The sequence below is a fragment of the Petaurus breviceps genome, unplaced genomic scaffold, assembly GCF_028583685.1.
Source record: "Petaurus breviceps papuanus isolate PSGF00001 unplaced genomic scaffold, PetGlider_PUasm1.0 126, whole genome shotgun sequence".
Lineage (NCBI taxonomy): Eukaryota > Metazoa > Chordata > Mammalia > Diprotodontia > Petauridae > Petaurus > Petaurus breviceps.
The window spans coordinates 29,633,681-29,656,586 of NW_027185655.1; the positions used below are offsets into that span (position 1 = coordinate 29,633,681).

The 22,906-nt window shown below is 36.6% G+C and overlaps 1 protein-coding gene across 4 annotated transcripts in view; it reads right to left on the reverse strand.

Annotated features, from left to right (window-relative positions):
• Nucleotides 1–22,906, reverse strand: part of CENPE (centromere protein E) — an 86,584-nt gene that overhangs the window by 42,013 nt on the left and 21,665 nt on the right. For 3 of the 4 annotated variants that reach the window (XM_069094659.1, XM_069094649.1, XM_069094631.1), the window contains exons 14-26: nt 21,452–21,602; nt 19,718–19,803; nt 18,381–18,440; nt 15,168–15,335; nt 13,618–13,737; nt 12,115–12,249; nt 11,852–12,029; nt 10,960–11,114; nt 9,905–10,231; nt 9,236–9,487; nt 5,902–6,108; nt 3,345–3,503; nt 753–1,043 (exon numbers count right to left, since the gene is read on the reverse strand). In XM_069094659.1, the coding sequence (XP_068950760.1) occupies nt 753–1,043; nt 3,345–3,503; nt 5,902–6,108; nt 9,236–9,487; nt 9,905–10,231; nt 10,960–11,114; nt 11,852–12,029; nt 12,115–12,249; nt 13,618–13,737; nt 15,168–15,335; nt 18,381–18,440; nt 19,718–19,803; nt 21,452–21,602 (2,289 nt within the window). The remainder of the gene's footprint in view (nt 1–752; nt 1,044–3,344; nt 3,504–5,901; nt 6,109–9,235; nt 9,488–9,904; nt 10,232–10,959; nt 11,115–11,851; nt 12,030–12,114; nt 12,250–13,617; nt 13,738–15,167; nt 15,336–18,380; nt 18,441–19,717; nt 19,804–21,451; nt 21,603–22,906) is intronic. The other variant, XM_069094640.1, reaches the window with a different exon arrangement.

Below are 22,906 nucleotides of genomic sequence, written 5' to 3' on the forward strand. Positions count from 1 at the left end.
AAAAAAAAGGTTGAAAATATGCCAAAATATTAATAGCAGAGAACTACAAATAAGTGGGCAATAGTCATTAATTGGGGAACGATTTAAAAAAAAATAACTTTTTTTGGACAATAATTTACTATTATTATGATTTAAGAGATGAAGAAAATGATGAATTCGGAGAAATATGGTAAGATTTTGGTAAACTGTTGAAGAATAAAATAAATACATATTCTTTTAGTTTGACTATATGGAATGACCACAACCACAAAAATGGAAAGATTGCTAAAAGGAATTTGAGCTCTTAGAAAATGGAAAATCTTGGAAAGTCCCAGAGAATACATAATCAAACATAACTCACCTTCTTGCTCAGGGTAGAGAAGCAGGGAAATGTTAAGAGAATGTTTACACATATTCATACACACACAAATATATATACATATCTGTATATTTACATATATATAACTATATGCTTATACACTATACATAAATATATATAAGAGAGAGAGAAAGAGAGAGAGAGTGTGTGTGTGTGTGTGTATTGTTACTGTTTCTTATAAAGAAAGTTTCAGGATGGAAAAGGATTTGGGAAGTCTTTCTTTTCTTTCCTAGCAATCACAGTGATGTGATGTAATCAGTCAAACATTCATTAAGTGCCAACTATGCACAAGGCCTTCAGCTAAGCAATGGGAGGTACTGTTTTAAGTGCTGTAAAGTCAAAATACGTTAAAAACAAATCAAATTTACCAAGTGGAGGAACATCAGGTACTAACCTTAGTTACAGCTTCCCTGATATTTTCTTTGAGTTGGTCTTTCTCTAACTGGAGAGCCATCTGCAGCTTCTTCAAATCATTCATTTCCTTGGTCACTGATGCAGTTTCTTCCAGACTTGCCTGGAGTTTTTGAGCCAGCTCCAGGCTCTCCACTTCTGTTCTCTCCAGAGTAGAATTCTGGGATCTTATTTGGTCCCTTAATTGCTCCATCTCATTCACCTTCTCCTGAGCCTCAATGACTTCTTTTCTAACATTCAACATTTGCTCTTCTTTTTCTTGAAGTTCTTGAATCTTAAAACAGAAAAGTGTTCATTAAGATTCTTATTTTGCTTTTATTTCTCAAAGAAAATGTTTTCAAAATTAAGGCAATTACAAAACTCATGGATTGTAAGTAAAGCCAGCAAAAGGAGCAAACTCTCCATCAAAGGGAGCGGCTGTCACTGGGCTTGTTTCCAAATGATCAGGAAAAGTAAAAGTGGGAGTGAATAAAAGAGAGAAAGAGAAAGATAAGAGAAAAAATGAAAAAAAAAAAACATCAACAATTTCTTATTCTTGGATACTAAGATTGGATTAAAGTCTTTAGGTTTATATGTTGCTATGTCTATGTCTCAAAAAAATGTTCTTCAAATAGTTATTGAGAAGGTAAGTCTCAATAGGCAATGGAATAGACTGTTTCATGCTGCTGTGTCTGGATTAGCAAGGACTTATACATATATAGCCTTTGGTGATTATTCAGAAGAGAACTAAAAGAGCTCATAGCCCCACCACCAACAATAGATCTTATCCTTTATGTATGTGGATAAAATACTTCTTTCTGTGTGTGCGTGTATGTGCGTGTGTGTGTTTTAAAATATGTTGTCTCCTTTAATAGAATGCAAGGTTGTTAAGAGCAGGTCCTCTTTTATATGCACTGTAACTCATCTCTCTCTCTGCATGTATGTTTATATACATATGTATACGGACAGTTATGGTTTCTAATGAATGAGTTGTGAAAGTATGTTAAAGTAACATATGAATTAAATAGATAGCTAGGTCCCAGAGTACTTATTAAAATACCAGAGGCAAAATGAAATCTAACTTCAACTCCACCTCTCTAACAACCACCAGCTGTCTTGACTTTTTTCACTGGATTTTGATGACTCTGGGAGAGACAGTGAGGCTAATGACTTTGTATAGCTCTGCCTCCCTTATATTCAATTCACAAACAAGTCAAGATGACACCACCCCAGGATTAGAGAAATGCAAATTAAAACAACTTTTAGATAACATCTTGCACCTATCAGATTGGCTAAAATGATAAAAGGGGAAAGCAACAAATATTGGAGGTGAGATGGAAAAACTGGGACACTAATTCACTGTTAGTAGAACTGTGAACTGATCCAGCTGTTTTGGAGGGCAATCTGGGATTATGTCCAAGAGTTATTAAACTGCCTACTCTCTTTGACCCAGCAATACCACTACTAGGTCTATTTCCAGAGATGGTTAGGGAAAAAAGAAAAGAAGCTATATTCTAATATTCATAGTAGCTCTCTTTGTGGTGGCAAAGAATTGGAAATTGGGGAATGGCTAAACAAGTTGTTGTTTATGACCGTGATGAAATGCCTACTGTGTTATAAGAAATGATGAGCTGTTTAATTTTAGAAAAACATAGAAAGACTTTCATGAAATAATGAAGGGTAAAATGAGCAGAAACAGAAGAACACTGTACACTGTAACAGCAATATTGTTCCAAGAAATTTGAACTAAGTAATTCTGAGTATAGTCAAATATACTCGAATACTCAAATCAACTACAGTGGACTTATGAAGGAAGATGCTATCCACCTCTAGAGAAAGAACTGAAGAATGGAAGTATGTATAGTATTGTTTTACATATGTATACATATGTATGTATACATACATACATACATACATACATATATACACACACACATACACACATTTGTGTCTAATGGCAGCTTTCTATAGGGTGGGTGGGGAGGGAGGGACAAAAAAAAGTACACAACAGAGAACAAAAAAAGACTTAGAAGGGAGCACAGAAAAGCAGGGAAGCTTTGAAAACAATATGCAGTATTTGTTATCTGGCTTGTAAAAAAAAGTAAACAGTGTGAAATGGAGATTCATGGTTTTATATTGAATCCTCTTTTCATGTTATGCTGTGTATATGGAAATCAAGTTCTAAATGAATAAAAAATTTTTAAAAGATGATTACAGGGATGGTTCAGAGAAATTTAGAAAGATTTGTATGAACTGATGCACAGTGAAATGAGTAAAACCAGGAGAACCATTTATATAATAACAAAAGTACTGTAAAGACAGTCATGAAAGACTTAAGAACTCAGATCAACAATGACCAATCATGATTCCAAAGGACTAATGACGAAACATGTTGCCTACCTCCTGAAGGAGAGGTGATTCAGGATGTAGCAGCATGAGATATTTTTTTGGATGTGGCCAATGCAAGAATTTGTTTTGCTTTTCTACACTTATTTGTTCAAAGGTTTTGCTTTTCTTTTTCCAGGTGGGGGAGATAGAAGCGAGAGAAGGTAGATTTTCATTAATTGAAAAAAAAAAAAGTGCTTTTAAAATTCACCTTCTCATGGAGTTTCTCTTCCGTGTCCGCCAATCTCTCCTGAATTATCAAAAGTTCTCCTTCTTTCTCCGCAGTTTTCCTCCTTTCTTTGATGACTGCTTCTTGTTGTTTTTTAAGTGCTGCTCCGATACTTCTTAATTCCTCTTGATTTTCAATAGTCTAGAACAAAACCCCAAAATGAAATAATAAAATTAACAAAGCAAGGTAAGTTCTGGGTTGAGAAAACATTTCCTGTACTTTACCTATAGAGAAAAAAAAATAGGAGAGCCTACAACACAGATTTAGGACTCAAATGATTGAACAGGAAGGCTAGGTGAGCGTTTTTGGTTCTCAGGTTTCTCTTTCTCATCGGTCACATTCTTCTAGCCTTTCATGTCCTGACACAAGTCAGCAATCTCCTTTGTTTCTTCAAAGTCTAGTTGTTCTTTGCTTCCACTAAAAAAAAAAGTTTCCTTTTTTAAAGTTATAAAATGAGAACTTTTTAGTTTTTCAAAAAGGAACATTCCATTTTTTTCTGATAACCTGGAAAGTAAAGGTGCATTCTTCAAGCCCTTTTGGATTCTTTTCCAAACAAGGAGCTAAGTCTGGATTTCAAAATGCATCAAAATTACTTAGCAAATTAAGAGAAGCATCTTATATTCTCTGAAGATCTCTTCAAACAATTGCTGGTGTCAAAGCAACACTCACAGTCTTTTGTTATTCCTTTTTTTTAAAATTTTTAAATTTTTTGCTTTTTGGAGGGCAATTGGGGTTAAGTGACTTGCCCAAAGTCACACAGTTAGTTTTTGTGTCAAGTGTCTGAGGCCAGATTTGAACTCAAGCCTTCCTGACTCCAGGGCTGGTGCCCTATTCACTGCGCCACCTAGCCGCCCCAAACTTTTGTTATTCTTGGTAAGGGCTTGTGTGTCCTACTTCTCTGGATAACTGTTACAGCAAATATTTGTGGGGGTCTTCAGCTGTAGAACCATCACTCTCCTCGCCTTGTTTGCCCCTGCACAGAAACACCGAATCCCCTTTATCTTGTCTTACCACCTCTTCTCCTTCTTCAGTCTTCCTCCTTTTCCATTGAATGCCTTCACCTTAAGGTCTCTTAACTCTGTCCTCTAATCCAACCAAGTTCCCCTTCCCTATATTTCAATCTCGCTCCTTCTTCACAACTCCAAATGGCTCCAAGTGTCCTGATTCACGTTTCTTTCTTGTTCTTAACCTTGAGGTCTTCCACGGGCACTATCCTGTTCAGGCACTCATCATCGTTTTCTTGGACTACTGGTAGATCTGCCTCCTGTCACTCTCTTCTCTAAAACGCCCTTTGCTTACTTCCAAAGGTGACTGCTCTAGTTTGCACATCTGAATACATCACCACCCTAACAAAGACCTTCCCTCTGGGCCTATTGCTTCCAGCACAAACCACAAACTCATCTAGGTGTGTAAAGCTCCGCTACACGTGGCTCCAATACATTCTTCAGCATTATTTCCTGCTACTTCCTGTTACACACAATACAGACAAATCACCCCGCTCGCTGTTCCTAGAACGTGGCATCTCACTGTACAAACCAAACCCCGTGATACATTCTGTAGTAACGAGGCTCTTTACAATCTTTACGTTGAAGAGTCAGTCCTTTGTGAAGCCTTTCACTCTCCCTGATGATGATGCCATATTTTGACTTGTCACGTAGACACCATATTCTCATAGTAGAATGGAAGGTTCTTGAATGAATAATCATTTCTTCTTTTGTTTTTGTAAAAATCCCAACTCCTAGCACAGTAACTTTTGAACAGCAAGTGATAATAAACACTGGCTGAATTTAGTGTATGCACATGTACAGCTTGGTTATGTGACAGTGGTTATTGGAACAGATAAAATGAAAGCTTACCCTCGTCAGTAAATCTCTGTTCTGTAGATTACATGATTGACACACTCCCTCCAAGAGGCAACTGGTGGCTCAGTGGACAGAGCACTGGGCCTGGAGTCAGGAAGAGCTGAGTTCAAATCCAGTCTCATACCCTTCTTAGCTATGTGACCTGGGCAAGTCACTTAACCTCTGTTTGCCTGACAAAAGGATCCACTGGATCCATTGGAGAAGGAAATGGCAAACCACTCCAGAATCTTTGTGAAGAAAACCCTATGGACAGTACTGGCGTGTTACTGTCCACAGGGTCATGAAGAGTCAGATACGAATGAACGATAACAACCACCTCCCCTCCAAAGTGGGAAAAGAAGCTCAGTCCATAATTAATTACTGTCCAAAATGAACTTCTACTTAGTCCAAAACGCAATGTTAAAATTTCATAAGAAAAACAAAACAGAAACAACATATTGTGAGATACTGAAAAGCACATGCTTTGCTAAATAAACATTACCTTGGGGGCGGCTATGTGGCACAGTGAGTAGAGCACCGGCCCTGGAGTCAGGAGGACCTGAGTTCAAATCCGGCCTCAGAGACTTAACACAAAAACTAGCCATGTGGCCTTGGGCAAGTCACTTAACCCCAATTGCCCTCCAAAAAAAGCAAAATAAATAAACAAACGAATGAATGAATGAATAAATAAGCATTACCATTTCAATATTTTCCTCTAGATCAGTTTTCAGTTGATTCTTTTCTGCTGTAACACACTCCAACATTTGCTGTAGTTGATTTTTTTCCTGTATTAAGGAGGAAATTTGTCTTTGTTGTTGAAGTAATTCATTGTCCTTTTCATAGTCTGTCAGAGGCACAAGATTTCTTGGAGTTTCCAAGTTTTCTCCTTCATTTAGTTTGATGGCCTATGAAGACATTAAGTAATTTTATTTTTAGCATAATAATGTGCTATTTGGTTTATAATCAACTATGAAGTTGCTTGCTTATCTACCAGTTAACAATAAGTATAAAATGGTTCACATTATCGAATATTTATATACATAGTATATATATCCATGCATAAACAGAAGGGCATACATACATGCACATACATGTAAAGACACAGACACACACTTTTTTATGGTTTACAGAACAGATTCCTTATTATAAGGAGGTAGGACAGGTATTTTTCCCCCAAAATGGAAAACTGTAAGTTACCGCACAAAGTCCCAGTGTCAAATTGGAAGCTTGAGTAGGTTTCTTAATTTTAATTAAGTACAGTATATTTTTTACTAAGTCATACTAGTCACTATCTGTTTTAGTGCATAGTTCAATGTTGTCTATTTTTCACGGCCAACGAAAACAATTTTTTTAAGGCTTCTGACCTAGATGCTTCTAATAAAGACACTTTTTAGATTTCCTGTGGGTGCCTTCTTGCCTGTTACCAGCTAAGTCATAGCTAGCAAACAATACATTCCTTGAACCAACCTCCGTAAAACCCCAAAACTCAAAAAGACTTCTCAAGTATACTAATACAGGAGCCATTAGCACCAATGACTCTAAACCTTAATGAAAAAAATCTAAAAACCATTTGTAGGTTTATCAGCATATACCTTTACTATAAAAATACAAACCAAAATTGGGCCGGTCCCGTCCAAAAAAAAGTATTTCCACTAGTTCTTCACCCTAACAAATCCTGCTAAATATTTAGAGAAATTGTGTAAACATTTAAATGAAATCTCACAGGAAAAGGAGATTTAACTGAATTTTCTTTTCTATATGCTTTTATGGGAACCATCCTGGACAGGGATTATAGAAGGATGATGTCTTTGGACCAGTATTAAATAGGAGGATGAGAATGGGTTGCATTCCATTGGAGGAACTGCATAGCATTTTCAATGATCACAAGTTGCCTGACAAAAAAGCCATCTTTTAAAAGCCATTATTATTCTGGGGATGCACATCCTGGGACTGATGTCTTTGAAGATCCAACATCGTGGGTGAGCTGAGGAGCGGATAGCATGACTGATCTAAGGAGTCTGTAGCACAGTGCTGATGGTGATTTGCTTGCAAGAGAAATCACCAAGGATGTGTACGAGATGAGGAGGAGAGGGGTCTATGCTGTGGTGAAAGTCAGAGATAACAGATGTACGGCCCAACTACTGCGCTGGTATCTAAGAAACATTACAACACTTAGCGGAAGGCCCATGGCAGCACACTGTGGAGATCCTTTAGCAAGGAGCTGCAGATGGACATGGGCAAGAAAGAAGAGGCCTGGATAGCAGGATATCTGCCCTGGTGAAGAAAATACCCGATAACAACAGCATTCACTTACTAAACTATACAATCTTTTCTCAAGTATACAAAGATGTGCACAAATTTAACTCATTTTAATCTCTTCCTTTTTCTATGAATTGGTACAGGAGGTGGCATATTTTAATGGCAGAATTATCCTTAAAGTAAAAATTTTGTTACATGCTAAGAGCTATTGTTTTGTGGATAATTACACACACACACACACACACACACATACACACACACACACACACACTCACCCTTCAAAATTATAATTAAAAATATGATTTAAGGGGTGGCTAGGTGGTGCAGTGAGTAAAGCACCGGCCCTGGAGTTGGGAGGACCTGAGTTCAGTTCTGGCCTCAGACACTTAACACAAAAAAAACTAGCCGTGTAACCTTGGGCAAGTTACTTAACCTCAATCACCCTCCAAAAAGCAAAAAAAAAAAAAAAAAAGATTTAATATATCCTTTGGTTCACATACAGCTTTTTAGGGTTACATCTATTCTTGAGCAAATGTAGAAACAAAATACTTTATCCATAAACTTAACATAGTCCTCAATATCTAAGGCTAAGCTAAGAACTGACCACAGAGCTTCTGATGAACTCAGGGTCTGGTTGTAGCCAAATGCTAATAGAATGAAGCATATGATCTCTATACGGGCCAGATGTAAAGTTGCAACAATACTGAACAGATGTAATCACTGATTTTATTTCTCTGATAGCCACAAATATTCTCAGATTAGTGTATCAATAAATGCAATTTGGCATAATTTATTTTTACTATAAACAAAACCATTCACAAAGAACAAAACCAAACTATCAATGAAAAAATTTCATCTTTAAAAAACATTTATTAATACCAAGTAATTCCTATCCTCAAGGAGCTTATGTTCTCTACTGGGGGAGACAACATGTAAGTGTATAAATATGAGCTGTATTTAGAAGGAAACTTCAAAATTTCCTTTCCAAAGTCACAAACTTTCTTACTCTAAGAGGGAGGTGAAAACGAGGGTATTCCACGCACGAGGGGCAGCCAGTGCAAAGGCAAACATTGAGTATCATTTATGTGGAACAGAAAGACATAGTTTAAATATAAAATAACTGAAAATGAGTGATTGATACGAAGGTTTTGGGTCTGCTCAAAATAATTAGCAATTAGATTTCATGACAAGAAAAAATGAAACAAAAGAATTTTGACTAAGCAGAGCTAATATTGGCCTATCGTACAGAGGTGCAGTCAAATGGGTGAGGACTTTAAGGGCAGGGACTGTTTGGCTTTTTAATCTCTGTATTCCCAGAACCTAGCAGTATGCCTGGTACAAGGTAGGAACTTAATTTTTTTAAAGAGCTGAATAAAGCAAACACCTGTAATGAATTCTGATATAAAGAATTCAAAGGGCAGCTCTCTATACAAATGGAAAATAAATGCAGAAGAATAATGCATTTTACTTTTCCTTGGAATTCATGAAGTGTTTCTTCTTGGGTTCCCTGAATATCTGAATCATCAGACTCTCTTGTGGGAATGCTGGAGGTGTTCATAATTTCCTGACATTTTAGAGATTCAGAAACATTACTAAGTTCCTTCTGGGTACCTGTGTTCTTTATCGAAAGATTACAAAGTGACAGAAACAGTTTCTCCCAGAAAAATGTAAAACAGTAAAACAATTTTATGTCTTATGGGCTTGCTTCCATTTGTGGCAGAATGGGGCCCCCAATATTGGTAGTTCGTAGTACAATCAGAACCTTTCTCTTACCAAGTTTGTGGCATCTTGAGAGTCTTTCCTGAGCTGGTCTTTGTCTCTCTCTAATGTCTCCTGAGATTGCTCTGGATCATCTTTTTGACAGGTACCAGGTCTTCCTTCAAGACTCTCTATCTCTACCGTCCTCAGCCCAGAATCTTCACTATTTGGTTGCTCCTCCAACCTCTGCTGAGCTTGACAAAGTTCTTCTTTCACTGGGAGAAGTTTTTCTTGTTCAAAGGTCTTCTGCTGGATTTTTTGAGGAAGCTTTACAAAAGGAATTAAAAAGCATGTGGGAGAGGTCAGTAAAAGAGTGGAAAATTATATAACATGAATCCAAATGCATTAAATCTTCTAATGTCCCTGATTCTGGAGGTTTTCCCTCCCCCAACAAAGACTATAATCTTTCTACAGTTGGAACAACTTTTAAGAGTTGCACTAGTCAAAAAATGCTACTCCTTGGTGTTAGGTCTAAGGTTGAGCCTCTGAGTGTAGCTAGGTTATTTGACAGCATAATAGCTATTACTGAGATAGAGCTGAAGCCTTTCCTGTCTGGTTGGGCCTGGCTTGTGCATCACCTTCACAGCCTTTCAGAGCCCAAGGTCATCCTATGCTCTAACAAGGAATCAAAGTAGGATAATAGGAAGCAACAGAATTTCTTGCAAAAGGAGAGAATTCACTCACCTCGACGCTTGATCCACTAACTAAATCATCCAAATCTAAGACAACTTCATGCGCTTCTTCTGATATACTCATAATCTGATGTTTCATTTTCTCCATCTCTTCAAGCATAGTGAGATAATTTTGTTCCAGCTCTCCATGGTCTCGTTTGAAATCTTGGTATTCCTGAGTGGTGGTTTTATGATCTGATTGGGCGGCCGCTAGCTCTCCTTTGGTTTTCTCAATTTCATCAAGTAGTTCTTGAAGCCTATTGTCCTTATAAACTACTTCAGTAAGAAGTTTATCCTTTTCTGCCATTATCAGATCCAGCTCTCCAGATTTTTTGAGGCTCTACCAATAAAATGAGATTAAGGAATGTTAGTTAAATTGCACTGTACTTTGGAAACCCATTTCAGAATTAGGTCCACTTAACTCATCAAAGCTCACTATATGGTTGGGGCCCAATGAAGATTAAAATAGAACAAAAGGTCCCATTATCCAAACTGTGTCTCTTTATCTTTATAGATAAGTTTAGCAACCAAACCTACAAGCTGGGAGAATTGTTCACTAGCTTGCAAAATGGCTATTAGATTATAGCACTTTACATGGAATACTTCCCTTTCTTTTTTTTTTGCTTTTTGGAGGGCAATTGGGGTTAAGTAACTTGCCCAGGGTTACACAGCTAGTAAATACTTCCCTTTCACCATGCTGCTTCCTCCACCTCCATTTACTCCAATAGCAAAAGGGTTAGAAGTTAAAAAAAATGTTTAAGAGAAAAAGGTAGAGTTTTGTCCAAAACAAAACAAAAAAACCTGGAAACTGTGTAGAAAACCATATTCAGGTAGGAACATAATCCAGCCCTCTATTAAGTGTACTGGCAAAACATTTCTCTACTTCAGCTGATAGCATTAGTTCTGCCTAGTTAAGAGCCAGAGGATAAATGGTGGACATTTTTGTGGACAAGATTCACTAATATCTGTTTATTACTATAATAAGCCCTATCACAGGAGTCAAAGCACGATCTTAAAGGGCTTTAAATAAAACTTTAGAAAAATTAGCCCTTCTCTTGAAATATTTACCTCTTTCCTCAGAATTTCGAGCTCAGTAGGTAAAGACTTCAATTCAGAAAGTATATCAATTTCTTTTTGCAAAGCTGCATTTTCTTCAATCTCTTTATCCAAGTCTTTTTGGAGATCTTTAACCTTTTTTTCCAATTCCACTGCAAGAAGCAAATCTAAAAAAAATTTGGTGAATTAAAAATTAAATGTAACTTTTTTTTTTTTGATGGAATGAGCACTGGAAATAAAGATAGTTAAAGGATTTATTCCCATCACCAGATTAACATCAGATTTTTTTCATTTTTGTCTTCAGTTCCAAATTCTTTGCCTCTCTCCACTCCCTCTCTCTTCCACTGAAAAGGAAGAAATATAATATCCATATGCCAGATTTTTAAAGAAAAAGTTCAATATGGCTTGTAAACAATAAGAGGCAATTCAGATTTTCAACAATTATGAAATCAATACTTTCTAGATCTGGTCTGATTTATCTATACAAATATTATTATCTTTATATTTTCCTCACTTCAAGCCATAATACCACATGATGTGAAGGCACATAACTGTTTCATTAAATTCAATTTTTTTTTAAAGCAATTGGGGTTAAGTAACTTGCTCAATGTTACACGGCCAGTTATTTCTGGGTGTGGTGCTAAGTATCTGAGCCTGGATTCGATACCAGGTCACCCCAACTCTGGGGCCGGTGCTCTTACTCACTGACCTACCTGGCCACCCCTTAAATTCAATTTTTAAAAATTAGCCTATAACACCACGGAAGCCTGAAAATGGGATGGAACAGTTTTTCAGTTAAAAAAAAAAAAGACTGAAATACAGTTGTTAAACTCAATACATACTTGTTTAAAAAATTCTCTTTTATACAGAAAAGTATAAAACATAATGACTAGTTTAAAAATACCTTTTGGATATTTGCCATCGATGATGGAAGTTAGCTTTGTAATTTCATTAAAAGCAGATTGTAACTCTCTCTCTAGATCAGACTGCCTCCTTTTGAAAATGTCTTTTCTCTCTTCCAACTGACTTTGATACTGATGATTTTCCTTTTCTAGTTGCTTGCATCTACCTGAAAGGTCCTCCTATTAAACAGAACATCAGTGGTCATAACAATAGTAATCATCATTAAAACACGACCCTACAATTGTTAATGGAAAAATCAGTTACCATTTTTTCTTTCAGATCCTGATTCTCACTTTTAAGAAATGCTGTTTCTTTCTTGGCATCCAGGGCTATGGTTTCAGTATCACGGAGAGATTGCTTTAAATACTTTAATTCTTCATATAACTTCTCACCATTTTCCTAGAAGAACAGAGATGTTAACCATGCATATACATGGACAAAATAATAGATTACACCTATATGATCATTTAAAGTTTTCACGTGCTTTATGGGCATTATCTCATTTAATAATAATAATGATAGGGGGCAGCTTGGTAGTGCAGTGGATAGAGCACCAGCCCTGGAGTCAGGAGGACCTGAGTTTAAATCTGTCCTCAGACACTTAACACTTGCTAGCCATGTGATCTTGGGCAAGTCACTTAACCCCAATTGCTCTGCCTTCCCCCCTCCAAAAAAAAAATAAGGATAATAATAACTAACATTTTTATAGCACTTACTATATGTTAAGTGCTTTATAATTATTATTTCATTGAAGCCACATAACCAACCCTGGGAGGTAGATGCTATTATTATCCCCATTTTATAGAAAAGAAAACTGAGGCAAACAGGGTTAAGTGACTTGCATAGGGTTGCACAGCTAGTAAGTGCCTGAGGCCAGGTGTGAACTCAGGTCTTCCTGACTCCAGTCTGGTGGTGCCACCTGGCTGTCCCATTCATAGTTTTCATCCCTGATCTTAATGCAGAGGCCTTTAGTTTATCTCTATTACATACAGTAATAGCTGGCTCACTTAACTCATCTTGAAGTAGTATAACCAGCCCACCCTTACTATTCTCAGGCAGGGAAAATTAATCTAATGTGATTACTGGTTCCATTCTAGACTTGCAGGGGAAAAAAAAAAAACCTCTTCAAAATCTTCTAGTCAATCCTTTTTGCTGATAAGAAAACTGAGGCCTAGAGAAATATTGACCAGACCAAGATCACATAGCTAGCAGTAGCAACGTCCAAACGACTATTCAAGGAGTACTCTTTTTGCCAAACCACACTGGGAAAAGACAGTGTAATAAGGCGAATGAGAGGCTTCAACTCTACTGTCAGAAAATGGGAGAAGGTTTAGTTAACTAGAAGAGGTTGAAACTGTATACTGAGGGGAGAGGTGGCTCATCAACATTGACACAGAAGTAAAGAGAAAGTAAAGAATGGCAGCAACTCCCTCTGCAGAATACTCAAACTTTGTAATTAGAGAATTTTCTAAAAATAATTTACATTTATTACTGATAATAGCAATAGAGGTAGTCTGATATATGGGATGACATGGAACCTGTTCCACAGTCACACAGTCTCAGCACTTTGGGGAAAATACATTACATTTCCTTGACTTCAAAACGAAGTCAAACTCCACATAAACACTAGTGACAAAGACAAAAACCACCATTCAAATTCATCCTACAAAAGAGCAGTCGAGTGAATCCTAATCCTAGAAGTTATATGTCGTTGCAGATGACTCACATCTACTGCTATACAATCATATGATATTAATTTTTCCTTACCACTGAACTAGAGGAATCCGTTTTCTTCTTTTCTACTCTTTGTAATTCTAGAAGTTTCTGTAGCTCCATGATTTGTTCTTCCTTTTCTTTGAGCAGCTGTGATTTTACATTTAGTTCATTCTGAAAGAATCAAAGGAAAGTAAAAGACAATTTAGGTACAGAATGTACAAACAAGTCAACTGTAGCAAAGATGGTATTAGCAAATACTTTAGCAATTATCAAAGATGGTATTGACTTTTAATAATAAAATATGAGAACTGAAACTGTGAGAGGCCACTTGGTCACTTTTCTCTTCAGACATGCCCTTATTTGTGGGGGTTAGAAGAAAATAGGGGTGTGCATCTAAGGCACAAAAGATTTTATCCTCAAATAGTCCAAGAAAACATTCAATTCCTTACTTCTTGGTATGATTATACAGGTAAAATAAAATTAAATGTTGCAGTTTTCATTTCAAATTTGTTAGGAGAAATACCACCAGAATAGCTAGCTAAATATTCTCTCTTCTCTTCTTTTCTCTATTGTCTGTCTGTCTCTGCCTCTGTCTCTGTCTCCCTCTTGGGCAACTAGGTATACAGTGTGCCAGACCTGCAGTTAGGAAGAATCATCTTTTGTGAGTTCAAATCTGGATGACACTAGGCAAGTCACTTAACCCTGTCTGCTTTAGTTTCCTCATCTATAAAATGAGCTGGAGAAGGAAATGGCATTTTTTTTTAATGAAATGTACAGCAAAGATGTCATAATTAAATTTTTTTTGCTTTTTTGGAGGGCAATTGGGGTTAAGTGACTTGCCCAAGGTCACATGGCTAGTAAGTGTGTCAAAGTGTCTGAGGCCAGATTTCAACTCAGGTCCTCCTGACTCCAGGGCCGGTGCTCTACTCACTGCGCCACCTAGCTGCCCCAAAGATGTCATTATTTAAGGTATATAAGTCATTCTTTCTCTCCATATATCCTAGACATAAAAATGCTTTCTTATATTAAAAATATAACTAAAATATTTTATCATTTCAAGTTTATACCCCAAACTAAGCAGTTTAGATGCACCAGGAAATAGTGGTAAATAAAGGTAATACGGAAGAGTTTGATCACTTTTTTCTCTTAAATTATTCAACGTTAATTAGCAGTAAATCATCACAATAGCTTTTGAAAGACAAAAAAATCAGTTTCAAGACACCAAAACCAATTAATGTATTATGTTAAAGAATAGTTTTGCTATTAGTTTCTATTTATATAAACAAAACAAGTGCTATTCAAATACTTAGATTTGGATTTAATTCAGAGGGGGAATTTATCTCAAGTAGGCTCCAAGCAAAATCTTGGTCATACTCAAGTTAAAATACTGATAAGGAAAGTTTTCTTTTTGAGTTTTTTGGCAAAATATATCAAAACCCCAAACTGAACTACTACATGAAACACCAATATGAAAATTTTTTCCCCCTTGGATGCTTTAAATAGTATCATATTCATATGCAGAAAGATCACCAGTGCAATTCCTAAAAATAATGAATGACACCCCCATGTTTCATTATATTTAATATTTCACTAATTCTTACCTCCTGTTCCTTTACAGTTTGCATTTCCAGAGTCACAAATTCATCTAACTCAAGTTTTTCATTTAATTTCAATTCCATTTCTGTCTTTTTTTTTTGTAGTTGTTCATAATCTAATACCAGATTATCAAAGTTAGCACGCAGTGAATTCAACTCATTCTGCACAGTCTCCTATGGGGGGAAAAATCAGACTTTCACTTTAGACTGAGAGTTGGGCTAAACATGAGGAATCCATAATCGTCACCTGTTTTTACCATGATCTGCAATTTCACCTTAAGTTAATTTGTATTTCCTATATCCCCATCTCCAATATTTTGTTTTTCATATCAAAGAAATTACATATTTATAGGTCATTTCATTTCTTACTGTCTTATTTCTTTCATTTCTCTAAATGGGGTTCCTTAGTCAACCACTAAAATGAATTACTGAAGTATGAATCAAAATTTTAAGTTAATGCAAGTATAATGACAAAAATGTTACTGGTTCTACTATGTAAATGTCCTATCAATCAATCAATCAACAACTATTTATTAATAGTCAGAAAGACCTGAGTTTAAATTTGGCCTCAGACACTAGCTAGCTGTGTGATCCTAGGCAAGTCACTTAACCTCTGTTTGCCTGAGTCCACTGGAGAAGGAAATGGCAAACCATGCCATTGTCTTTGCCAAGAAAACCCCATGGACAGAACAGTCCACAGGATCATGAAGAGTCAGAAATGCCTGAACGATTCAATAACAACAACAAGCCAGGCATTGTGCTAGGCGCCAGGGATGTGTACAAAGAATAAATCATTCCTTACTTACACTGAGCTTACATTGTAATGCGGGAGACAAAGAGTACACACAAAATACATACAGCATAAATATAAAGTGAATGCATCCATATACACATATATATGTATAAAGTAGTAAAATACATGTTATTTTGGGAAGGAGGGCACTAGCAGCAGGAGTGAAATGATTTTTTCTTTCTATTGACAAATGATTATTAAATTAGGATCAAGGCTTTTCTCCTTTATTTCTTCATTTAGGGCCCAATCCCTGTAGAAGGTCAGTCAGTCTCTGAAAGGCATGACTAATTGAAATTGCTCTAACCCTCAATTTTGGGTCAGACCTCCCCTAATTAGGAGACCTTACTTCTGTTTAGAATGTAAAAAGAATCCAATCTGGGTGGCTTCTTGCCCCAAGGAGAACAGCCTCTGCCCTTGTACTTTTCCATTAGAATTTAGGGGGATCCAGCTCATGAAGGAGAAAACTTAACTGGAGCGGTCTGGATGGACATGGATTCTGGATTCCCTTGTCCAGATTGCTGGAGGTGGTTGAGTCTCATGGTCAAGCCATGTTCTCAGCAGAAGGAGCTGAGGACTCCCCTAGCCCACCTCTTCATTAAATATCCACCAATCAGGATTGATTTTCACTTGTCAGGGGCATTTCCTTTTACAAAAGTATTTAAGACTTTCACCCTCTACATGGTTTTGTCTTTGGTTTTCTGAGAGAAACCACTGATCATCAACGTATTGGTTATTAGCTAGTCTAATTAATAAATTGATTATTAATTTCCCAGAAACTCTGTCTCTCAGGATTTTTCATTTCTCACAGGGAGGGATCAAAAATCACTTTGGCAGCAGTGAGTACTGGGAAGTGACACGAAGAAGGGGGGCCCCACAATCTTAGAGGCTGTTGAAATAAAACCAGTGAAAGGTGATGAGGGTTTAAGTGTGGAGAGAGGGAAGGATGAGATGCAAGAGAGGCTACAGTGGTAGAAACTGTAAGATTTGGCAACTGATTGGCTATATAAAGTAAGGGGATGAGCAGCCCCGTACAATGTCCAGGTTATAAACATCAAAGAATGGAAGGACCGCCCTGCCTAGATGTCCACCCGTCGAAATCATTCCTTCCTTTTGAGGCCCAGTTTAAAGGTCACCCCTTTCACAAAGTTTTTTCTTCTGCTGAAATTTATTTCTCCTCAGATTTCCTTACAGTACTTTGCATATAACATATTCCTTTGCATAGTACTTCCTATTTATTTGGATATATGTTCTATCTCCCAAATTACCTTATAAGCTTTCTCCCTGAAAAGCAGTGTAAGGACTAAATATTTGTGGAATCAAACCGTTTCAAAGGTGAAAATCTGTTCAATAATACTTACCGCAATCCACAGACTGAACCATAATAAAATTCTTTAAAAATGCAGTCAAAGGGGCAGTCAGGTAGCACAGTGAGTAAGAGCACCGGCCCCAGTGTCGGGATGACCTTGGGGATCTAATCCGGGCTCAGACACTTAGCACCCACCCAGAAATACCTGGCCATGTAACCTTGAGCAAGTTACTTAACCCCAATTGCTTAAAAAAAAAAAATGCAGCCAAAATGGTGACTTGGTTAAACCTGAATATTAACTAGGGTAATACATTTCTAAAGCTTTTTAGATCAATTAAAACATAGGACATCACCACTTTCTTTCTCAGTTCTTTCTTTCTTTTTTTTTTAAAGCAATTGGGGTTAAGTAACTTGCTCAAGGTTACATGGCCAGTTATTTCTGGGTGTGGTGCTAAGTATCTGAGCCCGGATTTGATCCCCAGGTTATCCTGACACTAGAGCCGGTGTTCTTACTCTCTGAGCCACCTGGCCGCCCCTAGGCAATTGGGGTTAAGTAACTTGCTCAAGGTTACAAAGCCAGGTGTTTCTGGGTGGGTGCTAAGTGTCTGAGCCCGGATTCGATCCCCCAGGTCATCCTGACACTGGGGCCGGTGCTCTTACTTGCTGTGCTACCTGGCCGCCCCCGAGTTCTTTCTTAAGGCTACACCACCATAATACTTCATCTTTGACTATTCTACTACAAATTTGGACTCTTTCTAGAACTTAAGACTTCTTTTCTCTCTACTCATGCCATATTTTTTTGTTTACCCAAAATTCTGTCTATTTTGATAATCACAGAAGTTTCTTGAAGGCAGGATGAGTTATCTAATATATTTTTGTATTTAGAACACTGTGCTAGGTTCTGGGAATACATAAGAGGCTCTTGGTGCTAATGAAGTTGATATAAAGAGACAGGATGGTGAAAGATCAGATTAGCCTATGGTAAATGGTTTTTCTCATGCGTATGGTATGTTTTAAATGAAGCTCACTGTCAGAGTATGAGTAAAGTTATAAACCAACAAAAATTCAAAAACAATTCACAAGAAATGTACAGCTTCACAAAGCACACTGTGCAACCTACCTTTTCTGATATTATTGTTTCACAAAGTTCAACTGAATCCAGTAAATCTTGTTCCTGAATCTAGAAAGACATTGTTTGATAAGTACTACAAAATATAATACAATTAAATAAAACTGACAGTTTTCTCAGACACTCAATGGGATCCAATATTTTTTCAGCTAAGAACTTAAATTTTAAAACACATAGTATGGAATATTGATATTTTTATAGATAAAGTTTACTTCTCAGGGAAATAATGTTAGCTTCTCACTGCATTACTTGTTACGCACAATTGACTCATAATTTGTTACTCATAATTAGACAGTTCCAACGTCCAAGTCTAAAAGCTTTTCTAATTTCCTCCTCTTTACTACATTATTTCCACTGTCTAACTTAGCTGTATTTAAATTGCTACTATGGAACTGTTACTTCAAGATGAACTAGAATATGGCAGAACCTCATTTGGTGATACCTGCTTACCATAAAATTTTGATCACATGCCCATACAGGTTATAATTGGAACTGATAGTGAAGAACTGATAACAAGCTAAAATTTTTAGCTTCATCTTATCATTTACACAATCTCCTTCCTAATAACACTATCTTAGAAGTACCATAAAATTTAAAAAATAAAATATTAGCTAGGTGAATCTGTAGTATCCAGTGGAAGCAGCTACATGCCACAGTGGATAGATTTTAAGACGTTTAACAAGGAAGAACAAGGAAGTTCAAATCCTGTCTCAGAAACTTAGTGGCTGTGTTGCAACAGGCAAATAATTTAACCTGTGAGTCTCAGTATCCTTGTCTGTAAAATGGAGATACTAACAGCACCAACTTTTTTTTTAAAGCAACTGGGGTTAAGTAGCTTGCTCAAGATTACACAGCCAGTTATTTTTGTGTAGGTGGCAAGTATCTGAGGCCGGAACTGATCCTGGGTCTCCCGATGCCAGGGCCGGTGCTCTTACTCACTGAGCCACCTGGTTGCTCCTAAAAGCACCAACTTTATGAGGCTTTTGTGAACATCAAATGAGATTATATCTATACATCACTTTTCAAAACTTAAAGCAATATACTAATGCTATTATTATTATCATCATTACTATTTACTGAGGGACAGAATGGGTACATTTCATGAATTCAAACAACAAAACAAAAATTCTTTCTACAACCTTCTTTGTAAGTTATACTAAAGAATTTTCATTTATTTACTAAGTTACACCAAGTTTATTGACAGTATAGAATACTCAAGAAAATGTTTTATAGACCAGGAAAGAAGGGTGTATTTCAATTTAGAATTGAATACAATATAATATAATATAACATAGTAATATAAAGGCTTCTGTATCACACTATGTTACCTGATTTAGCTTTGTTGCTGGATTCCACTCCATTTCAGATATTGTTTCAAGGGTATTACTGAAAACATCAAACTCTGAGCATATGGCTAAAATTAAAGAGAGAAAGAAAAAGTTCCACACATGAAAAATCTCTGATGGTTTCTTTTTCAAAAATACCTTCACAATGACCCAGAATTATATGACATACAATAATCACAACTTTAGGTAGCAAGGTAAACTATGCCTCCTACAACTCTAACACTGACAGAATCAACCTCCTGGGGCGGCTAGGTGGTGCAGTGAATATAGCACCGGCCCTGGAGTTAGGAGGACCTGAGTTCAAATCTGTCCTCAGACACTTAACACAAAAACTAGCTGTGACCTTGGGCAAGTCACTTAACCCCAATTGCCCTCCAAAAAAAAAAAAAAACCTGAAACAAAACAGAATCAACCTCCTCAGATTTTAGGGAAATAATTCAATAGGATCTTTTAACTGAAGATGGGAGGTTGAATTCTGAAGGAAAGTAGATAAGAGGAGGTAGATAATGGCTTTTATGTGATGTGGATGGCAAGACAGCATCTAAAGTAACTACTGAACAATTAATTTTGTCACTTATTCACATGCCCGTTAACTTATTTTGTTAGTATAGAGCTTGTGTAGCTTCTCCTTATAAAATTCTATGAGTAGAAAGGAAGGGATGAAACAATTGGTGGTGATTAGTTTGGAGTTTTTATGTTAAACAATTTGGGCTGTCTTATGTTCTTCATGTACAGTTACTTTATTATACTAAGCGTTTTTATAATTTGAACAAGGTTTCCATATTTGAAAATATATATGTAGCTTAATTTTTAATTTAAATATTAATGATAAAACTTTGGACTTATGCCTACTTTGACCTTTCCAGTCATCTCCTAAAATTTATTTTTCAAGTTTTTCCTCCATTATCTGGAATGACCAAGAACCTCATTTAATTTCCTGGTGGATCTCCAGGGAAGTCTGAGTATATCAACACATAGAAAATAATACCGATACATTAATTTTGAAATTCTAGACAACAACATCATATACACACAAAAGTGTTTCAGTGTACTGAATATTGAGAAATAAATAGAAGTGAAATGTGTTAGTCAATAGGTCACTGAGAGAGAGTATAGCGGAAAAAACGATGGACATGGAGGACAGAAGACCTGGGTTTGAAACCATGTCAGACACTCAATAGCTTTGTGGCTCTTGAGCAAATCAGTTAACTGTGTTGAACCTCAATTTCCTCATCTCCAAAATGGTGATAATGGTACCTACCACATGGAACACTGTGAAGATCAAACTCCAGAAAGCACAATGTAAATATCAGCTATTATTAATTTCAAATGTGCAGAGGCTGATTGCAAACATATATGTCTAGGACATGATGTGACAGGGCTAGAGGCAGCTCTACCCTTACTGATTAGACTGGGCTTTATGCAGCCTTGTTTTGCTTGTCAAATGACAATAACATTGTTAATACTGAGAAAAGACTAGAACCCAGATTTATTCTTGAAATGACTTCTCATTTGCAAATTTCATTAGTTCCTTGGTTGTGTGCCAATATTCTATCATAATTCTCATTACAAATCAATATTTGTTAATGAAGTACATATAACACTGTATTGAAACAAATGGATTACATAATGTACTTGAATTGGTTTTTGAAACAATTCTGATTCAGATAATTAGAATGACAGTACAATCACAGTTGTTTCACCACAAATACTTACATTCATCAATTTCTACTATGGAAGGTATAGCAGCAGCCTTAACTGATTTGGCCACAATGGCCTTTGTTGTATCAAAGTCATTTACATAGCCGATATCTTTCATTTTGTTCGTTTTGCCAGGGCACCAAGTGACTCTTCGTTTTCTTTTGGCCTAAATTGTAAACAAGTAAAATGACTATGTAGAACACAGATAAAATGCAGGACAAGGGGAATGCTTTCAAGTTTTTGTAAGTAATTTTATTATTGTGATTCCTCATTAAACAAAACTCAGCACCTCACAATCAATAGTGGTATTCCAAATGAGACAGGCTAGTTTCTCCTAATGTCTTCACGAGGATTATTTTCCTAATACTTGATGGAATTGTCATTTAAGCTTCACTTCTGAGAAAATTTTGTGTTTCTTGTTTAAGATATATTAATTGGAGCAGGATCAATTTGAATTATTCTTTGCTATTCTTGTAGTACCAGGAAACTGGCAACAAATTCCCAGTATGTTGGTCAAAATGGCCCTGTGTGTATTGTAGGAAAACACTTCTGGGCACAAGCAGGATTACAAGCAGAGAGAAGGGCAAGGTAATGTATTTGGGAGACAAGCACAATGTCATTTTTGTCCAATGGTCATACAAATCTATAACCTAAGGAGGAGTCCTATCAGCACCTCTTAATACCCCAATGTCACATGAGAAGAAAGCATTGCCAGTCTCTGCTCTAACACAAACTAGGGACAAAGGATTTGGCCTTTTCCTAATCCAAAGCTACACCACCAATCTGACTCATTCACTTATTGGGAGGGTTGATTTACCTGAGATTCCAACATCTACATCAGTGGTGCTACACCACTCAAAGAAAAATGAGTTAATGCCCAAAGGGTTATAAAAATGTGCATACACTTTTACCCAGTAATACCACTTCTAGGTCTGTATCCCAAAGAGAAAATATAAATGGGAAAAGGACCCACATGCACAAAAATATTCATAACAGCTCTTTTTGTGGTGACAATGAACTGGAAATCGAGGGGATGCCCATCAATTAGGAATGGCTGAACAAGTTGTGGTATTTGAATGTAATGGAAAACTATTGTGCTACAAGAAATGAGGAGCAGGCAGACTGCAGAAAAACCTGGAAAGTCCTATATGAACTGATGCTGAGTGAAGAGAGCAGAACCAGGAGAACACTGTACACAGTAACAGCCACATTGTGCGATGACTAACTTTGGTAGACTTTTCTCTTTTTAGCAATAAGGATCTAAGAAGCTCTAAAGGACTCATGATGGAAATTGCTGTCCAATCCAGAAAAAGAACTATGGAGTCTGAATGAAGATTGAAGCATATTACTTGTTCTTTTTCTTTTGTTTGTTTTGTCTTTCTCATGGTTTCTCCCATTGGTTCTAATTCTTTTTTATAACATGACTAATGTGAAAATAGGTTTAATATGAATATATATGTAAAGCCTATA